The sequence below is a fragment of the Rhinolophus sinicus genome, linkage group LG09 (genome assembly GCF_036562045.2).
Source record: "Rhinolophus sinicus isolate RSC01 linkage group LG09, ASM3656204v1, whole genome shotgun sequence".
Taxonomy (NCBI): Eukaryota; Metazoa; Chordata; class Mammalia; order Chiroptera; family Rhinolophidae; genus Rhinolophus; species Rhinolophus sinicus.
The window spans coordinates 40,126,093-40,145,954 of record NC_133758.1 but is presented as its reverse complement, the minus strand read 5'-3'; the positions used below and the strand labels follow the sequence as shown (position 1 = coordinate 40,145,954).

Genomic DNA, 19,862 nt, shown 5'->3' with positions numbered 1-19,862 from the left:
AGTGTATTGGAAATTATAGTCTTGTTGTTGCATACAATTTGTAGTCATTGGTAATTTGGGGAGAAGCTCCTAGCAGCGACTGGAATATTCCACTCTGGGAAGTACAGGGGGCTTCTTTCTCTAGTCTTCTCACGTTGGCTTCTTCCCCTCCCCCACTTGACCATGTAGAGTCCTTTATGGCTGTAGATGAATCAGAATAGACAGGTTATTTCAAGATTTGTCTTGATTGTAGTTTCAGAGTCTTCCAAACACATGTGGTGTTTAAAGAGGATTAGAAAAATGATTTTTTATTTGAAATATTAATTTTTCCTGATGCTTTAAAGATAGGGCATATAGGAGATCAGTGCAAGAAATGAGGGACAACATCTGATTTTAATCAGTGTACTGATTCACTCTGCCAAATAATGGCAATATCTATAGTTCCCTTTAAAGACAGAAATCTGAACAATTTTTAGTGGCTGGTGTAAGAATAATTGCTTTTTTTTCTATTGAGGGCATTCTTAACTAGAATCCTTTAAAAAATACATCAGGTCATCAAAAAAAGTGTAATTCTTTTTATCCATATGAAAAATAGTAACTTGTGTTCCACTGGAAAGAGACAAAATACTAGAGAGAGAAATAATCAAAGTGATATTGAATGAGAGAAGACCACAGCGGAGGGGATTTCCTGGAGCTGGTCTTTGTGTGCTCAATCAGAAGGAAACATCCCTGCAAAGTTCTATATGAGAACGAAAGCACGTTCCTGTCCCCTGGCTTCCCTATTTTGCCCATAGGCTGGTGAGTGGCAGTGAAATCATTCCACAGTTCTGCCATGATTGTGTAGATCCCAACGAAGACTCCTTATTCTTCCATCTTCACATACTGTCTTCCCTACCAGCCTAAATCCATATTTGGAGAGGTAATGGCTACCAAAGAGAACTTGAACCTGAAGGGAATTTGCTTAGAGATCCTCCCCACTAAGGACTGAGGTCCTCATCCCATTTGCTCTTTCACCACTCCACCCCTGCACTTGCCCTCAAAACAACAAGCATGAGAAGGAGAAGAAGCCACTTCCACACCCACCCTCCATACTTCCCCTTTCTCTGGTTCCCCATCACATGTCTCCCACTCAGGCACAAGCACACACTCCCACCGTGCTGTGGAAACAAAACAGAACCTGACAAACAGCAAGTGGACCTGGCTAGTGTTTGAGAGTAGAAATCCACACACAGACTGAAGGAAAGTAGATAAAAAAGCGAATCCTTGACAGTCAGAATTGTCACATGCTTTGGATAATTATTTTCTTTCTTTGTATTCACTAAATACTTTGTTTAAAAAATAGGGTTGCAGCCCTGGACACTATCGGGATTTATATACTGGACGGTGTGCTCCCTGCGATTGCAACAGACATTCAAATCGATGCCAGGATGGCTCGGGAATCTGTATTGTGAGTAAATTGACGCTGTAATACTACCAGTGGGCAATCTAGGTCTCCCTATTCCCACCCCACCCCCGCCCCACTAAGCCCTGTGACATCAAACATCGCATCTCCTACCAAACCCTCAATAGAGGTTGCTATGTAAATGCAGGAGACTCCAGAATTATCCGGTTGAATTATGTTACACTTCACTTTTTCCTGCATTTTAACATGGCCCATCAGAGAACACCTGTTTGAACAATTAATTTACACCTTAGCTTCTAAATCTCTGCTTCATTAAATGGTATTAAGGAGTGGATCCCGAGATTTAATTCTGGCCAGGATATAATAAATCGGGGCCATTACTATGGGCTCCAATTTCATTGGGGTGGCAGCAGGTTGTGGGAAGGGAGTTTTGTTGCTGTCAGATGAGCAGTAGTTCAAAAAAGCAATTAAGGGAAAAGGAGATGCTAAGAAAGGCTTAATGTGCACATTCAATCAGCCAAACACAAACCCTCCATGGTTGCCATGACAAAGTGGGTTTATGTGGGAGGACAGGTGAGCAGAGTCCTTGTATTATCCACTGGTAAACAGTCTTCTTTTGGAATATTTTAGAAAATCTTCCCAGAGAAAACTAGATTCTCAGGAAATTTTTCCTTTGCATCCTGAAGCAGAACATTTTTTCTTCTGCTGACTTCTTCCCTTTCATCAGAGGTTCTCTTCCTGGGAGCCAGGACCTCCCCAGTTAGAAGGAGAATGGACAATTCCAAGGAAAGGAGAGAGTGTTGGTACCCCAGGAACACAGAGCCGTCCCCCCCAACACACACACACACACACATTTGGGTTGTGCTGTTTGGAAATGTATTCTTCTGGCATGGATTTCCTTTGCATTGTGTAATGCAACTAGAGTGTGTTTCAACTATAGTATTTGAGTTCCTAGACTGAATTAAGTCAATTAAACATGTCCCAGGGAACTGCTTCCTCTGCAAGATGGGGCAGGTCAGGACAGGAAATTCCTGTAAAGAGCCTGATAGAATATGTTGTAGAATTTTAACCTTTTAAGTTCAGAAAGAATAAAAGACATTGAGAAATATTGTTTTTAGCTCATACATATTCCTATATAATAGTTTGTTTGATAATGTATGTTGTGAGGAACACAGGTCTATGCTTTAATGAAATATAGTTATCTTGTCACTGAACCATTGCTAGATGTTGAGTCTATGAAAGCTGCTGAAGGACAAAGGAATTTTCTCTGTTGTCCATTCACCCAGTGAAAGGATCATTAGTGAGAGTTACAATTCATGTGTTTTAACAAAACAAGATTTTCTTCCCCATTTCCTTTCTTTGTCAGCTCTGTCTTCACTTGTCCCTAGTGCCTCTGTGGCCTCTAGAAACTATTCATTCAGGAAACCCTTACTGAGCATTTGCTATTGTGGGAGGAACTGAGCTGAGTGCTGGGGTTACAACCATTGGGCATAATCCCCACTCTCACAAGGCTCCCTGTCTAGTGGGGAATGTGTGTGTGTGCACGCACACGTACACATACACACAGGCACGGAGCCCATGTCTGCACTCACCTAACTGCTCAGTGGCAGTCACAGAGCGCCGGCGCTACTCTCACACGACACTAGTCTCCCATTGCATGGGAGCCCAGGATGCAGCCCTCATTCTCAAAGAACAGTAACAAGGAAAACAAATACTATCAAATGGACTGATTCCTCTGCACATTGGCCTCCACCTCTGAAGGTCCAAAGTCAATTTCTAAAATCTGGGACCTTCCACATATGCAGATCTCCATGTCTTTTCAAGAATAAACTTTGAATTAAAATACAGTAGCCCAACTCCTTGCCAATAAAGCAGTGTGTGTCCAGTTGAGAGGCAGGAGCAGGAGGTGATGTGGTCTGGAGGTGCCATCGGCCAGAGGGACCTTTGATGATGATAATGGGCTCCCCTCTCTCCACTGAGGTCCTGCCTTTTTCTCTTCTTCTTGCCCACTTTCTCTCTCCTCCCCACCCCATTTCCTCCTCTACCCCCATTCCCTTTGCCTTCTACTATCTCAGTCACCCCTCATTTTCCTCTCTGTTCCCATGTCCCTTTCCCTTTCTCTTCTCATCCTCTTTCTTCCGTTTTTCTTCTTTTTATTCCCTACCACTTGAGCCCATCTTCCTTCCTTCCCATAGAATGATTTATGTGAAACTAACAGAAACTAACGGGTCCCCTGGGACTCGCAGCCAGCCTCAGGGCCCCCCTGATCTGCCCTGCTACCTCTCCAGCTGCATCCTGCCCCCCTTGCACTTCACCCTCCAGAATACCATTTGTTTCACATCATGTACACATGCTACTATGCTCCTGCAAGACTGAGGATCTGTGCACACTGTCCCCTGTGCCTGGAATGCCCTTCCTTCACTTCTCCACCTAGTGAATTCCTCTCCTTCTATTCTCCATGCAGGAGGCATCATTGCTGGTACACCTTTGTTATATTTTTCACATTGCATTCAATATGTTTATTCACAGGGTTCTATCTACCCAGGTCAGGGTACTGATCCATTTTTGCATCCCTGGCGTAGTTGGGCATAGAATAAATGCCCAATAGATGTTTGGTGTTAAATGGAGATAGGAGAGCACATATTGTGGGTATGGATATGGATTAATTCACTCATTCATTTATTCACAAGGAAACTTGAGAGGCAGATGCCTCAGATTTGCAGGACTGATGAAGAGAGCTTCTAGGGTAGATGCTCTCAACTGAGGATGAGGGGTGTTTCAGACATTCTTATGGGACTTTATCAGGCAACACTGGTTCTGTCCCCTTCCATGATCCTCTCCCCTCACGCCTGTGGAAGACCAGCATTCAGAGTGTTTTTAGTAGCATACAGGTGGCAATTCTTGCTTCTTACATTCTTGCTTCTCTAGTGTTTTCAGCTCAGAACTAAATCGACACAGGACTAAAATGTATCTATTCAGGTATATTCTTCTTCAAAATTATCATTTGGAGTTATAAAAGAAACTAATTAGTTCAAAAGAATGGATTTTTCTGAGAGAGTCAGGGCCACCAGGCAAAGCAAAGGTGGAAAGTAAGTACCTCACCTGACATCCCTGAGAGACTCCTCTGTGGATCCCAACACACGGTGGGTTTGTTCCCAGTGTCTGGACCTATGGAGAAAACCCACAGGGCAGTGACATTTTTGGAAGAAGGGAGGGATTCTGGACAGAGATGAGCTTTCTGATGATGATCAAATATTAATACGTGAGCAGCATCCTACTTCAAAGACCCACATAGTTTTCAGGAATATTTACTAATCCATTGTGTTTTCAGTGCAATTTTATATCTGGAAAAAATATGAAAAGATATTTAATATCATAGCAGATTGTGTAATTCTGTTATTCAAAGGTTCGTGAAGGATAGATCTATTTAAGCTGAACATTTATGATTGAAGGACAGCTCTTGCTATTCAGAGCAGTACCACAACCACTTAAGACATAAAAGTGTGATCAAAAGATATGGTGAATGTTTAAATTCAAAAAAATCTATTAACAGTAAAAGACACACTGCCATTAATCCCCCTCAAAATACTCCCCCTTTCTTCAAACACACTTATCCCATTGTTCTTGCCACTTTCTGAAGTTCTGGAAGTCCTCTTTTGTGTCTTTAGTTGTGCTATTGTGGCTGCCTTGATGTCTTGAATCGATTCAAAATGTTTACCTTTCATGGTCATTTTGACTTCGGGGAAGAACCAGAAGTTGCAAGATGCCAGATCCGGTGAATAAGGTGGATGAGGACACACTGTAATGTTTTTATTTAACAGAAATTGCCATAGCAGAAGCGATGTGTGGCACGGAGCCTTTCCATTGTCATCCCAAAATGCAGTGAGTGCTCCTGCCAAATGCCATCCAAAGGAAAGGCAGGGATCTGCAATACAGAAAGTGGTGCATCAAACATTAGTAACAGAGTGTGAAAAATTTCAACTTGTTCGGTGCAGTCTGGCGGGTGTGAGCTACGGTTGAGAGATGTGTTTTAAAGTGTGTTATAAATCATCCTCTATCATGACAATGCTCAGCATCACACATCACTTCTGGTATACGACAATTTCTGTCAAATAAAAACATTACAGTGTGTCCTCATCCACCTTGTTCACCAGATCTGGCACCATGTGACTTATGGCTCTTCCCCTAAGTCAAAATGACCATGAAAGGAACATGTTTTGAATCAATTCAGGACATCAAAGCATCCAGGACAGTTCAACTTAAAGACACTCACAAAAGAGGACTTCCAGAACTGCTTCAGAAAGTAGCAAGTACGATGGGACAAATGTGTTTGAAGCCAGGGTGAGTATTTTGAGGAGGATTAATGGCAATGTGTCTTTCACTGCAATAAATTTTTTTTAATTGAAACATTCATCTTATTGTTTGGTCATACCTCATATGTTCATTTTTTTTTCCCAACCTGGCTCTAGATATTACTTTAAAACTCACATGGATTAGTTTCCCACTCAAGACTACCTCTGCACAGAGAAGTAACATATATAAGCAAATTTTTTAAATTATACGTATTCTAGGCCATATAATTAACACAAAGTATCTCTGAATTATCAAATGCCCACTGTAAGGCATGTGTGCCTGGCTATTTTTTGTGTATATTTTTGTGTGTATTTTATTATTAGAATAAAGCCAAGAAAGTGTATACTGGGCTGAAAATTCTACAAACTAAACAAATCCAACACAATCCACTGAGCTTTGTCTCAGTAGACTGCTCAGTGGCAAGGCTGTATCATCTCAGTGCTTTACTGAAGAATAACTTTCATTAGACAATGACTTTTACATGAAAATAATTAGATTCACATAAACACAAGCTTATATAAAATGAATGCCTTGCTTCTTTGAAACATAATTGAGTGTTTTTTTCATATGTGGTGCAACTTTTTATTATTTTAACAAATGCCGTGTATTAAAAACTTATTTCAGTTTTATTGTTCTTCAGTATACGATTGGTAAGTGAATTATGAAGTCAAATCTAGTTAATTTGCATAGAAGCAATTGTAAGGGGAAGAAGAGAGAGGAAAGGGGTTTACATTTGTTGAGACCCTAGTATGCTTTTTTTAAAAAAAACCAACAATGTTGGAAAGTGGGTATTATTCTAACTGCATGTTTTAAGAAAATTAGAATTGTATGTAAATCATACACCAATAAAATTGATTTATGAAAAAAACACTGAAGCTCAGAGAGGTGAAGGAACTTGCTTAAGATCCCACAACTACGAAATGTTAGAGTGGGATTTGAACCCAGCTGGTCTCTCTCCACTTCATCATGCCTCCCAACATTAAACACCAAATAGCTGATGGAAGGACACTTACACTTTTTTTCTAGCACTAACAATGATTGGATTCCAGACAGGAAAAATATATGGTTGGTGGAACCGATATCACCATACAGTCAGAGGACTTGAGTTATAATTGTGTGAGTAATTAAGAAGACAATGATCTCAATAGTAATAAATGTAATCAGCTGCTATTAATTGAACTGTTTATTCGTCCCAAGAACTGCCAGCATAACACTGCTGGGGATCACTGTGAGCGCTGCAAAGAGGGTTACTATGGGAACGCCATCCAGGGATCCTGTAGTGTCTGCATGTGTCCTCATTCAAACAGGTACTGTGGAAGCTTGAAAATAATCTATAGAGACAGGAAGTAGTTTGGTGGTTGCTTAGGACTGAGGGTGGGGGTGGGGGATTGAGCAGTGACTGCTAAAGAGTATGGGATTTATTTGGGGGGGTGATGAAAATGTTCTAAAATTGATTGTGGTGATGGTTGTACAATTCTTTGAGCATACTAAAAGCCATTGAATTGTACACTTTAAATGTGTGAATTGTATGGTATATGAATTATATCTCAATAAAATAGTTATGTTAAAAAAATGCAAAACAAACAAAAGCAGTCTTTCCAAGTGGTATGCTTATGGGTTTTTCCTTTTCCTCTTTCCTTTTGCTATTCACTCAACGACTAAGCAATTATTTGTTGAGTACCCAGTACAGGCCTAGGACTTAGTCCTCTATAGATGCCGGTAAAGAAGACTGGCAAAAAGTCTGATCTCATGAAGCTTTATCTAGAGAATATGGACAGGGGGAGTTGGCACATTCAATTAATAGGTACACAAATAAGTATACCTTCAGATAGAGATGGCTTATGCAATTGATTAAAGGGTTATGTGATTGATAGTAAGTAAACTCTTTAGAGAGGGTGATACGTAGGAGGGCTTTCTGAGGTTGTTGGGCAGGGACCAATGAATGAACAGGTGGAGTACACCATGGCAATGTCTTAATAATGAAGGTTCCAGGCAAGAAAAAAACAGAAGAGAAATCCCCTATCATGATGTGTTTGTGGACAGTAGGAAGGCAAGAATGACAAGTCCAGTGTGGGAGAGACAGGGCCAGGAAATGAGGCTGGTGGGGCAGGGTTCAGATCCTGAAGACCTTGTGTGCTGGAATAAGGCATTTGGATTTTACCCTCAGTGTGAAGGAAGCCACAGGATGGTTCTGGGCCCACAGAGTGATGTAAGCTGAGTTATTTTTCAGACTCCAGTATGGCTGATAGGTTATGTAGGTAGAAAGCCGCCACTTTCTTTTCATGATAATCCGTGATCCATTTAGGCTTGGCATCTTATCCTATTCTTGTTCATTGTGACATATTCACTGTGGGTCCAAGCAAAATAGAACGAGTAACTAAATGAAGCAACAAAATCAGGAAGATACTGATAAAGTACCAGTAGTGCACAGATTCTGGAACAAGTGTAGACCACAAGGCTGATTGGTATCAGCTGAGCAGCAGAGCAATTGGCCAAATCACTTGGCCAAATGTTGCTTTTCTGAAGATGCGTATTTGAAATGTTCACCCTGCTTTGCTATCTATGGGTTTGATACTCCTTAAACCTGCCCAGTCCTGTGGCTTTATTTGTAAAGAGATCTATCACTTGACACCAGCCCAGACTTGTTTGAACAGAAGCTAGAGAGAGTGGAAAGCAGAGAGATTTCCACAGGGTGTTTGAAACAAGCCTTTCATCTTTGGTGGCAAAGTGTATTGTTAACATCAAGGTCAGCTTCCAGCTTCCATGCAGTTGCTGTAATACACAGTTCCTCAGATTTATCAATAAAATTCTATTTTTATCTAATTCTCCTTCCAGCAATATTAATACTGCTGACAAATTTCTAACTGTCCCTTTAGAACTGTAACTCTGTATTCACCTAATAGGCCAAGAGAAGCTTCCCAAAAATAAGAATTCTCTTACCAGCTAATGACAAATGGAATTATTTCCCCTCAGATTTACGTCAGCATAATGTTCAAAGCACAGACATGGGCATTTCACAAGGCAACAGGGCTTTTTCACGATCTCTTCATTTAATTAAAGAAACAATACAAAAAACCTCCTCAAATGTATGCCAGTTTAGAACTAAAAGAAAGGGAATCTAAATTTCACAACTTGATTTGAAAAATGTAAAACTCACCAATGATTGTGCCCACAGAAATATGTAGGTGGCAACCATGCTTTGTGCCTTAGTCCCTCTGGGGCTCTGAGGGCCTGGCTCCTCCACCACCTTTTCGTCCCAGAAGGCAATGTGCCCAATATAAAAGAACTAGAATAAACACAGAGAAAATTTTCTTAAAGAATCAGAACTCTCTGTTCTTTTTTTCTGCCTAGACTTGTTTTATTCCTTCCTTGTTATTCCTGGAAAAATACTGTTGTAATCATCTCTTCCAAAGTGAGTTACTGTGTTCCATCTTACGGGAATGAATGTATTTCTCCAGGCCAAAAATAAAACAAAATAAATGCCTTCAATCCTTATTCACCCACATTTGCCCAGTGTTAGCTAAAATAATTCATCATTATCTCTACCAGTCTTGATGGGCAAAATTTTCTTCATACAAAAAGGAACCAGACCTTTGGTTGCATTTCTGTTTTTACTTACTGCAAGTCAGTTGTTTGTGGCAAAAAATAATGAGCATAAAGCCTATTGATTTATGTTTTCACTGGGGCTTTGTTCTGTCTTCCTTCAAGTTTTGCCACCGGCTGTGTTGTGACTGGGGGAAATGTACAGTGCTCCTGCAAACCCGGATACACAGGAACACAGTGCGAAAGGTGGGTGCTGCCCCTCCCTCACTTCCCCCACCACCCATCCTGCAGGGGAGGGTGAGCTCTGCAGACAGGCTGCTGCAGGTGCCTGGGCTGTGGGTAAGGCTCTGCCCAGTCATAGCTCAGAGCTAGGGGTGGGGCTTTCACTGAGGCTGAAACAAGGCCTCTTGGGAAAAATAGAAGATTGCTCTGTTAATAAATGATTAACTTCCTTGTCTTTCCCATTTTGTATATGTCTCAGAAATTTGCAAATAAGGACCAACATGTCATAGCCCTATATACTCCCCAACACACAGCCCTGTATACCTGCCCTCATGCATTCCCCTGTGGACTGCTTCTCCGTCCCATCCCTGTATACCCCTTTCCTTCCTCATCCCTGCATCCTCCTCCCCTATACAAATCCCTACATACCCTACCTCCAAATAAATTCATCCCTGCTTGCTCCTACCCCCAAGTATGCACATCACTAAATAGCCCTACCCCACACACCCCTACTGGCCTGTACACACACACAACTCCTATATATCCATAGCCCTAGACATTCACACACACACACACACACACACACACACACACACACCCCTCTATTCACGACATGATATTTCATGGTTAGCTACTATGCATAGGGCACTGCCAAGTATTGTAAAAGCTATACAAGGTACTTACAATCTAGCTGGGAATATAGCACACACATATTTGGAAAAGTAATAGTATAACAAATGAATCATGTGGACAACAAATTTTTAAATTTAAAATGACTTTATCATAAAATAAGTACATATTTACTCTAAAAATGATGTAATGCAGGTGAGCTAAGAACTAATGAGGCCTACCACACCCCTACATAGCCCTACATGCTGTTTACTTGCAGTCTTATTCATAACCATTTTACCTACAGAAAACCACTGTTAAAAGCTTGTTGCATGTTCTTACAGATCATTTCTATGGTCACAGATTTTTCTTAAAAACAAAAGCAGATTCTTATTTTACTTTCTGTTTTCTGTGTTAGTAATATGTTTCCATACCAGTAAGTACTCACTGATAACATCATGGCAGGACCGGAAGTTCCACTGAAGTTCCATATGGGTCTTTGAGATAGTTTTACTGTTTCCATCGAAAGCAACACCCAAAGTAAATCCTGTTAGCTAAATATTTGTGTACATAAATCCTCAAGATATAATTATGCAAGTCGATCCCTTGGGTCAAAGGATAGTACATTTTTCAGACTTTTGATACATTTTGCAAAATTATCCTCCAGAAAAGTTGTATCTGTTTACATTCTGGCAGTGAAAGAACAGGTACCTGCCCAAGGTGGATATGAAAAATGATCAATTTTTTAAATGTTTGTCAATTTGATAGGGAAACATTGTATGCCATTTTAATTTACATTTCTTTGTTTAATAATCAGATTGGACTTTTTTTCCATGTGTTTATTGACCACTTGTAAATCTCATTTTTTGAACTGCTTTCCAGGTCTTTTTCCCACTTTTTTCTACTGGAGTGTTCTTTTAATTTTTCATTGGGTTTTATGTTATTTTTAGAGGAAATTAACCCTTTATACTATATGTAGTGAAGATTCTCCTTAGTTTGTTTTCTGTTTGTATGTTTTTGAATGTTTGTTTGTTTTGTCAATTTTATATATGCACAGTAAAGTTTTGTTATTTGTATCTATTCTTTTATCCTTTAGGGTTTCAGCCATTAGAGAGGTAACATAAATGTTTATGCATATTTTCTTTTAGTACTTTTATGGTTTTATTTTTTACATTCAAGTCTTCATGTTAGCTAAACTTTAGAAGAGTTTTATCAAATTTCAAAAAAGCAAAATGAATTCAACTGGATTTCATAGTATGGCAGGGCCACTCTCGACTGGGGTTATCTGAAACATTTTATAGACAAGGTGGGACTTAAGTAGGTTAAATGGATGATTAGAGCCCAGTGGAGCTGCAAGACGGAGGTGGAAGGCGGTTCAGGTCAGGGAAGTAATGGAAGGAAGCCCAAAGGCTTGGTGGATACCTGCCGTGGGTGGAAAGGAGGACTGCCTTATTATGGGGAAACTAAGTGTCTGGAACTGTCCTACACTAAAAAGCAGCAATTCAAGGTTTTTCTCTTTTCCATTTCAGCAAGAGGAAATCTCCCCACACTTGCCTCGGATTTATTATTCATTCTTTCCTTCAATGAAAAGTAGTATATGGAGATCCCAGTATATGCCTGGCGCTGTGCTAAGCACTATAGACCCACAAGCAGAACATAGACTCTGCTCTCACCGGTTTTTACAGTTTAACGGTGGACAGACATACAAACGAGCTGTTAAAATTGTGAGAGAACATAACTAGGCTATGTCAGACTGCAGTAGGAGGGACATCCAACCATCCTTGAAGGGTGAGGGGCAGAAGGGACAACTATACTGAGATGGGAAGGATGGGTGGGGTGGGGAATGGGGCTTGGAAAGATCTTCCAGACTCTGTGATTTAAAAGCTATGGGTCTCCCACCTGGAAGAGACATCCTAATTCAATCCTCCTTATGGTTCTTCACAAACAGTGAAGCAGAAAACAGCAATAGGCTGGATGACACATACATTTGGCAGGCAGCTGATGTGAAAAGAGAAATTCTTAATTAACAGTTCTCTTAGCTTGTGTTTGTTACACTTGATATCTCAAGAAAGTGAGTTATTGTTTCTTTTGAATTTTTAAATTTTTTTTCACAGGTGAACGCCATTTTAATGTCAAAAATTTTCATTTGCTAAACATTTATTGAGCACCTACTCTGTGCCAGGCATCAGTTCCAGGACTGGTTGTTAACTGTGCAGTGATAAATACAAGGACAGTATAGAGTAAAAGTAAGAACATATGCAGGAGACAGTCAGGCCGGCGAGGGAGCAGCCAGTCTGGGGGAGGGGGAGGGAAGGCTTCCCAGCTCATGTCTTTCTCCCTTAGCCACTCAGAGCCACAGATGATAAATGTGTTCTCTGCTCTTTTTTGTTGTACCAATGTCATCTATGACACCAGGAAGTTTTACTTCAGTCCATTGTGTTTAGCCACTACCATAAAATGCAAATAAGGGAACCAGTCATTTCTCGCCATCGGTAACTCATGCTCTGCAAAAGTAAGGAAGAAATGGAATCAAACTTCCTGAATATTTATGTAACTTCAATATAAAGTATGTTGTAATAATGAATCTTTTACATGGAAAGTTTATATATAGGTGAGACACCTAAAAATGAAGTATTTAAAACATAGATCTTTTGCCTAGCATGCTTTGTCAGGTAAAATGTGGGACTGGTCACATAAAGCCCTGTTATTAGTACATTACCAGCCCGTTTTGTAGACTAAGCCAACTCAGTCACCTTTTTGATAATTAGGAAAGACGTGGGTTTTCTGCTTCCTGTCTATTTTCTGAAATGTAATAATTCCAAATGATACCAATTATGCATAATATGAATATTTAATAATGTCTTAAAATGGTAGCTATCTTTTATTGAGTGTCTATCATATGCAAAAAATTGTACAAGATTCTTTACTACATTATCTGTTATCTTACATCCATCAATCAAAATAGTCCAATATGTCCAATTATTCATTCATTCATTCATTCATTCAACATATTTCTGTCTGACACCTAATATGGCCCGGGAATTATCTCAGGTTCTAAGGAGATAGCGGTGAGCGAAATAGCCAAAGAGTGTGTGTTGGGGGGGAATTCATGCCCTTATGGAGTTTATGTTTTCACGGGAGAAATGGATGTAGAAACTCAAATTTAAAGAATTAAGACAACATCCTAAGACCATACTAGTACATCGTGGACGCAGGGATCCAGCCAGAGCTTCCTGGTTCAAAACCCATGTCCTTTGCACTACATCACCAGTGTATCCACTCGTAAAGCATATTTAGATTACCTAACCATTCTTTGATGCAAAGCTTAAATTTGGGGAAGAGGGTCAAAAACCATATAGCCCTGATTCTATCAATTCCATTGACAATGAGACACCACACACACATTCATTTCATGACAGTTTTGGGGGGTTAGAGTAGCAGTGGAACTTTGCTAATGGACAGAAATGTTTAAATTTACATCCCAATTCCAGAAACGTTAATATATATTTATTTTTTTAAAACAGAAAATCATAACCAAGGGACTATTATCTTTTAACTTGTAGATAAGGAACGGAGTTCTCATCCCTAAATTATCTAAGACAAATGAAATTTCAAGGCCAAGGGTAGTAGCTATAACTGCTCTCAGTTACTTAAGTCCCATTATAGACAGCAATGCAGAAATTAGTGCAAACATGAATTATGCAGACTTGAAATAGTACAATAGGATATATTAATAAAACCTTTATGCAAACATTTGAAACTATATAAATTTTACTTCAAATTTCTTCTTTGAGGAAATTAGCTGTATATTAAGTAATATATAATTGTGTGATATCTTCAGGAATATAACTCTTGCATACAATTCCACCATTCCTGATTTCCATATTGGTTAAACCACTGGCTCCTGTGTGCCATTCAGATATAGAGGTAATTGAGAATTCTGTTATCCTAGGTGTCAGGGAGAAAGGGAGAAATCCTTCCTGTCTCCTGCTTTCACCATCCTCATTCAAGTCATAAATATCTCTGTACTGAGACACATTCATTCTTGAAAATCTGCATCAACCTTCCTCCATAGGGTTACAATATCCCAAACAGGGAGCGAGAGATTGAGAAAATTGGATGGAATAAATGATGAGTTCTTTGGGTGTTTCTCCTCTTTTCCGTGTTTTGCGTAGGTGTGCGCCAGGATATTTTGGGAATCCCCTGAAACTTGGAGGCAGCTGCCAACCATGCAGTTGTAACAGCAATGGCCAATTGGGCAGTTGTGACCACCTGACTGGAGGTAAGATCAACTCACACCTCTGTTAACCTGCATTTATCAGACTAGTATAAAGTAGCAGGCAAAGAACCCAAGTAAACATTTTCAGGAAGCATAATACATGATTCCAGCTAACAAATGGCCCCCTTATTTTGACAACTTCTGGAATGCTTAGGCAGTATTTTCAGCTTTGGTGAATAACTCACTTCAAGTAGGTTGTGTTATTTTTTTTTAAGTAAATTGTTTTTAAAACTCAACTAATTAAAGACCAAAATAACCTCAGCCCCTATTTTAATAATTTTGATAAGACCTCCCTTTCATGAGGTTATCATCACATCAACTTTCTTTGTGTGTGTATCTGAAGAAGTCAAAGTACTCTTTCTCTAATAGCAATAAATGTTCTAGGACATGGGTAGCACAATTGAGAGATTTTACATACCAAGGAAAAGGTAATTACTGGGAGTTAGTATGGGTACATCAGGAACAACTTGGAAGAAAAAGGAAGACTATCCTCTTCCTTGTTTGAAAGAGAATATTAATGTGATCTCTCAGGAAAATGTCGTTGATATAGTGCAATGTCAAACCCTTAGATAAAGTCTCTCATCTTATACTTATGGACAAAACGAAGAACTAAACCCTGGATGTTTGGATTAGAGCTGGTCAAGTACCTGTTCCTAAGGGAATGCAGAGTAAATGGATTATTATCAGTCTAGAATGAGATGTCTGTTGTCCTGCCTGGGGGCCTTCCTCCTCGGCTTCACCTTCAACATCAGTTCACATTGTTGATTTGAATGAAAATGTGGAAGGCATGCCCACCCTTGTTGTCGGTGACACAAAGTTCTGAGAGATGGCAAATGCCTCCATGACACATTTAGAATATGAAAGGGCCTCGACAGCCTGGAATAATGGGGCAATTCTAACCAGACAAAAATTATGTTAGGGATAAGCATGAGGTGCTACAGTTGAATGGGGGTTGGGGAGGAATCAACATTTAGGTATGTGATAAGTGGGATGTGCCTTAGTAGTAGGAGATGTAAAAAGACTACGGTTTTCATCAGCAGTAAGTTTAATATGGCTCAGGAGAGTAATGTGGCTCTTAACACACCTCATACAATCTTCACTGAATTCTAGTGTCTAATTCACTCATGCAAGTCGTTACATGGGGCTTATATCTTTAGAAGACAATAGGCAAGCTGCAGTTTGTTCAGAAAGAGGGTGAGATTGTGAAGGAACTTGGAACCATGTCACATGAAGGATTTGACAAACCAGGACAGTGAAGAGAAGACTTGGAAAGTGCACATTGGAAAGGCTGGTGTGTAGGAGAAGGGTTGGTTTTGTTCTGTGTGGCATGAGAGATGGAAAGTGTACCAAAGAGTGGAAGCTAGAGAGAAATCTATTTTAAATCATCCTAAGGAAGCAGTGTCAAATGTTTAAAGATGAACAGGGCTATTTTAAAAGGAGATGAGTTCTATTGAAGGCATTCAAGAAGCTTCAACATCACACACAGCTTATTCATGAGGTTAATGTCTTTTCAACCCTCTTATCCCCTTACTCTAATAATGAAAATAAGCAACCTGAAATGAGGATGGTAACTATTTTTTCCAAAAATAGAAGCAAATGCTCACACATGAGACTTGTTTGTTCCTGTGAGCTTTCTCTCTCTCTCTCTCTCTCTCTCTCTCTGTCTCCCATTCTTTCTTTCAATTAATAATGTACAGGTTCCTTGATGGTCAAAACTCAAACTTGCTGAGAAAATTATACTGATAAATCAATCATCCACCTAAGTCAAGTTCCCACAAACTATTCTAGGTGCTGTGGGAGATTGTGAAGGAAATAAAACCATTTTTCCTGGCCATAAAGCATTGACAGGCTAATTGAGAAAATAAAAGTGACACAACCATCTATACATAAAACAATGAGTAAAAATTTTTTAAAAGATGAATAAGAGAAACCTAATTATATATAGTAAATAAAAAATATATATAAAGGAGACATTGATTGTCTTTAAGTGGTAGGATCAAGAGTGATGTTTGTATCTTATGTTTCTGATTTTTCCAAACTTTCCATAGTGAATTTATATTATTGTTTACAATTAAAGTAAATATGGTTTAAAATATATGTACATACACACAAAGTGTGGAATATTGCCTACTGCTAAAAAGAAGAAACATGAAAGCCTCCTTGTAGCATGTCTAGGATATTTTCAAGCTTAGAGTTTTCCTGTGGTGAAGTTAGATGATTTTACAGAGGGAAATGAGAGGGCATTTCAATGCAAGAATGCATGGTATGAGGAAAAAAGAAACGGGGGGAGTAAACATGGATAAGGGTGACCAGTAGCCCTTCCAGACTGTAGTTGAGAACCTCAAAATTCAGCTTATATTTGCAGTAGTTGGCAGTGTGGGTCCACTAACATTGTGTGCATACCTCTCTCACAGCATCTGTCACGTTGTTGTGTAATTTTTATGGCTCCCCCTGGGACCATTAAACCACAGAACAGTTGGGATTTTTATCTTGATATCTTTGTATTTTCCTCCATGGTACACAGTGGATGCTCAAAGGTGCTCAGTGAATGTTTATTGAGTGTTCTTGAATGAGGTTGGAAGAAATGTCAACAGTTACATAGAAATGTCAACATAGTCAAATGAAGAAAGCCTCAACACTAATGATTAGGAGTTTTAATTTTATAAGAATGGCATGACCCCTTTGTAGAGAAGAAACTGAATATAGAATCAGAGAGGCCACAAGAGAAGTTCCTGCAGCAAGACTGCTGGGAGATGAGAAAGCTCCCTGAGCAATGGCACAGGTGAGGGAGGGAAATTACCCAGCCAGTGATGCTGGGTAATTTGGTGACTAAAATCTTCCAAATGGAGCTTTTCAAAAAGCCAACTCGAAAAACAGATGAAAAGTAAGCTAAGCAACATTATCTTCTTTGGTTATTCCTCATTTCAGACTGCATAAACCAAGAACCCAAAGATGACAGCCCTGGAGAAGAATGTGATGGTGAGTAAAGAAAGCACTCCTCCTTTCCAAGCTGCGAGCTTTAGCTTAAGATATGCGAGCGCCATGCAGGAACATGCACTTTCCTGCCTGGGAAAGCAGTGATGGGAGGAGGTAGGAGAAGAACTACTTAGAGTCAAATCCAGCCTGTCAGCTAAGAGTTATATGACCTTGGGCAAATGAACCGTACTTCTCCAAGCCTCTGTCTCATCATTTCTAAAATGCACATATGAACTATACCAACCTCATAGTGTTGTTAAAAAAATTCTTGTAGATCCCATATTACAATGTCTAGTAAATAGCAAGTACTCGATAAAGAAAAGCTATTTATTATTATTTTTCCCCACATATAAAATAAGCAACAATTTACATAGAATCACCATTTCCCCCCAGTTTTATTGAGATATAATTGACATATAACATTGTATTAGTTTAAAGTATCCAGTATATATATACACCAAATGTAATACATATATATATATATATATATACTGCAAAATGACTATAACAATAATTTTGGTTAACATTCATTACCACACACATTTACATAGTTTTTTCTTGTGATGAGAACTTTGAAGAGCTACTCTCTTAGCAACTTTCAGATATAAATACAATATTATTAACTACAGTCACCACACTGTACATTACATCCCCAGGTCTTATTTATCTTATAACTGGAAGTTTGTACCTTTGACCACCTTCACCTATTTCCTCTACCCACCATTTCTCTTTAAAATGTTCCCTGTCTAGAGACCTCCCTTTTTCAGAATCTGTGTCCCTCCCTGAGAAGTCTAGGATTTTGATGTTTGCCTGTGGTGATCTGTGTGCGTATTAACTGGGCTGTACAGCCCTCGTGCTCTGTTTGCATTCCTGTGGCTCCAGCCTGAAGAACACTTGCCTTTGTTGTGGCCCCTACAGATTGTGACAGCTGTGTGATGACGCTCTTGAATGACCTGGCCACCATGGGAAATGAGCTCCGCCTAGTCAAGTCTCAGCTGCAGGACCTGAGTGCCAATACAGGCACTCTGGAGCAGATGGGGCACTTGGAGACCCAGACCAAGGACCTGAGGGTAAATAGCCGATGGGTCCAGCATGACGCTGGTGCAGATTAGATATGTGGTGAATAGATGCTGCATGAATGAACAAACATTCTTCAAGCAGGAAAGGAGGGGTTCACTCCTTTTAAGGCTCAGGGGGGCATTCCTCCTTTCTCTGATTTAAATAAAGATTAGACTTTTAAAAACTGAAGTATAATTGACACAATATTACATTAGTTTCAGGTGTATAACGTAGGGATTCATTATTTATATACATTATGAACTGATCACCATGATGTCTAGTTATCTTCTCTCACCATAGAAATTTATTACAATATTACTGTTTTCTCTGTGCTCTTTGCTACTTCCCTGTGACTTACTTATTTTACAATGGGAAGTTTGTACCTCTTAAACCGCTTTACCTTTTTCGCCCATTCCCCCACCACCCATCCCTCTGGCAACCACCAGTTTGTTCTCTGTATCTGAGTCCGTTTCTGTTTTATTTGTTCATTTGTTTTGTTTTTAGATTTTACATATAAGTGAAATCATGCAGTATTTGTCTTTCTCTTTCTGATGTATTTCACTTAGCATAATACCATTTTTACTGGTGGCCAGTTCTAGTGAACATATAAAACTAACAATTCTAAGTAAACATTTCTTATTGAATGTTTCTGGGCTAATTTTTCTTATAGAGATTTTAACATATTATAATGCATCCAGAAGACTCAAAAACAGGTTTGCGTAAAATTGTTATTAATTCTTCTTTAATTGTTTGATGATCCAGTGAAGCCATGTGGGCCTTTGTTGGACGTTTTTGTTTGTTTGTTTGTTTTAATAAACCATAAGTTCAATTTTCAAAAAACAGATATGGGACTATTCGGGTTATCGATTTCCTTTTGAGTGATATTTGATAATTTGTCCCATTTCATCTAAGTTACCAAATGTATTGACATAAAATTGTTCATAATTTTCCCTTATTATCCATTTAATATTTGCAAAATCTGTATTGATGCCCTCTCATTCATTCTGGATGTTGGTAATTTGTATATTATCTCTTTTTTTTCTTGATTATTCTGGCTAGAGGTTTATCAATTTTATTTTATGATTTATTTTTATTTCATTGATTTTCCTCTGTTTTTTGGTTTTCAATTTCATTGAATTCTGCTCTTATCCTTATTTTTTCTTCCTTCTGCTTGTTTTGGGTTTAATTTGTTATTTATTTCATAGTTTTTTAAGATGAAAGCTTATTTTACGTATTCAAAACCTTTCTTATTTTTAATATAAACATTTAATGCTAAAAATTCCCCCAAACATTACTGTAGCTGTATCTCACACATTTTAAAACGTTGTGTTTTCATTTTCATTCAATTCAAAAGATTTTCTAATTTCCCTGTGACATGTCTTTGATTCCTGAGTTATTTAGAAGCATGTTGTTTAATTTCCAAATTGGGGATTTTCCAGA

The 19,862-nt window shown here is 39.0% G+C and overlaps 1 protein-coding gene across 1 annotated transcript in view; it reads left to right on the top strand.

Moving 5' to 3' along the window:
* The window catches only part of LAMA3 (laminin subunit alpha 3), a 258,618-nt gene that overhangs the window by 191,553 nt on the left and 47,203 nt on the right, over positions 1 to 19,862 (top strand). Inside the window, exons 39-44 of the mRNA XM_074339734.1 lie at positions 1,322 to 1,426; positions 6,932 to 7,041; positions 9,443 to 9,523; positions 14,284 to 14,390; positions 17,316 to 17,366; positions 18,282 to 18,433. Of these exons, the coding sequence (XP_074195835.1) occupies positions 1,322 to 1,426; positions 6,932 to 7,041; positions 9,443 to 9,523; positions 14,284 to 14,390; positions 17,316 to 17,366; positions 18,282 to 18,433 (606 nt within the window). The remainder of the gene's footprint in view (positions 1 to 1,321; positions 1,427 to 6,931; positions 7,042 to 9,442; positions 9,524 to 14,283; positions 14,391 to 17,315; positions 17,367 to 18,281; positions 18,434 to 19,862) is intronic.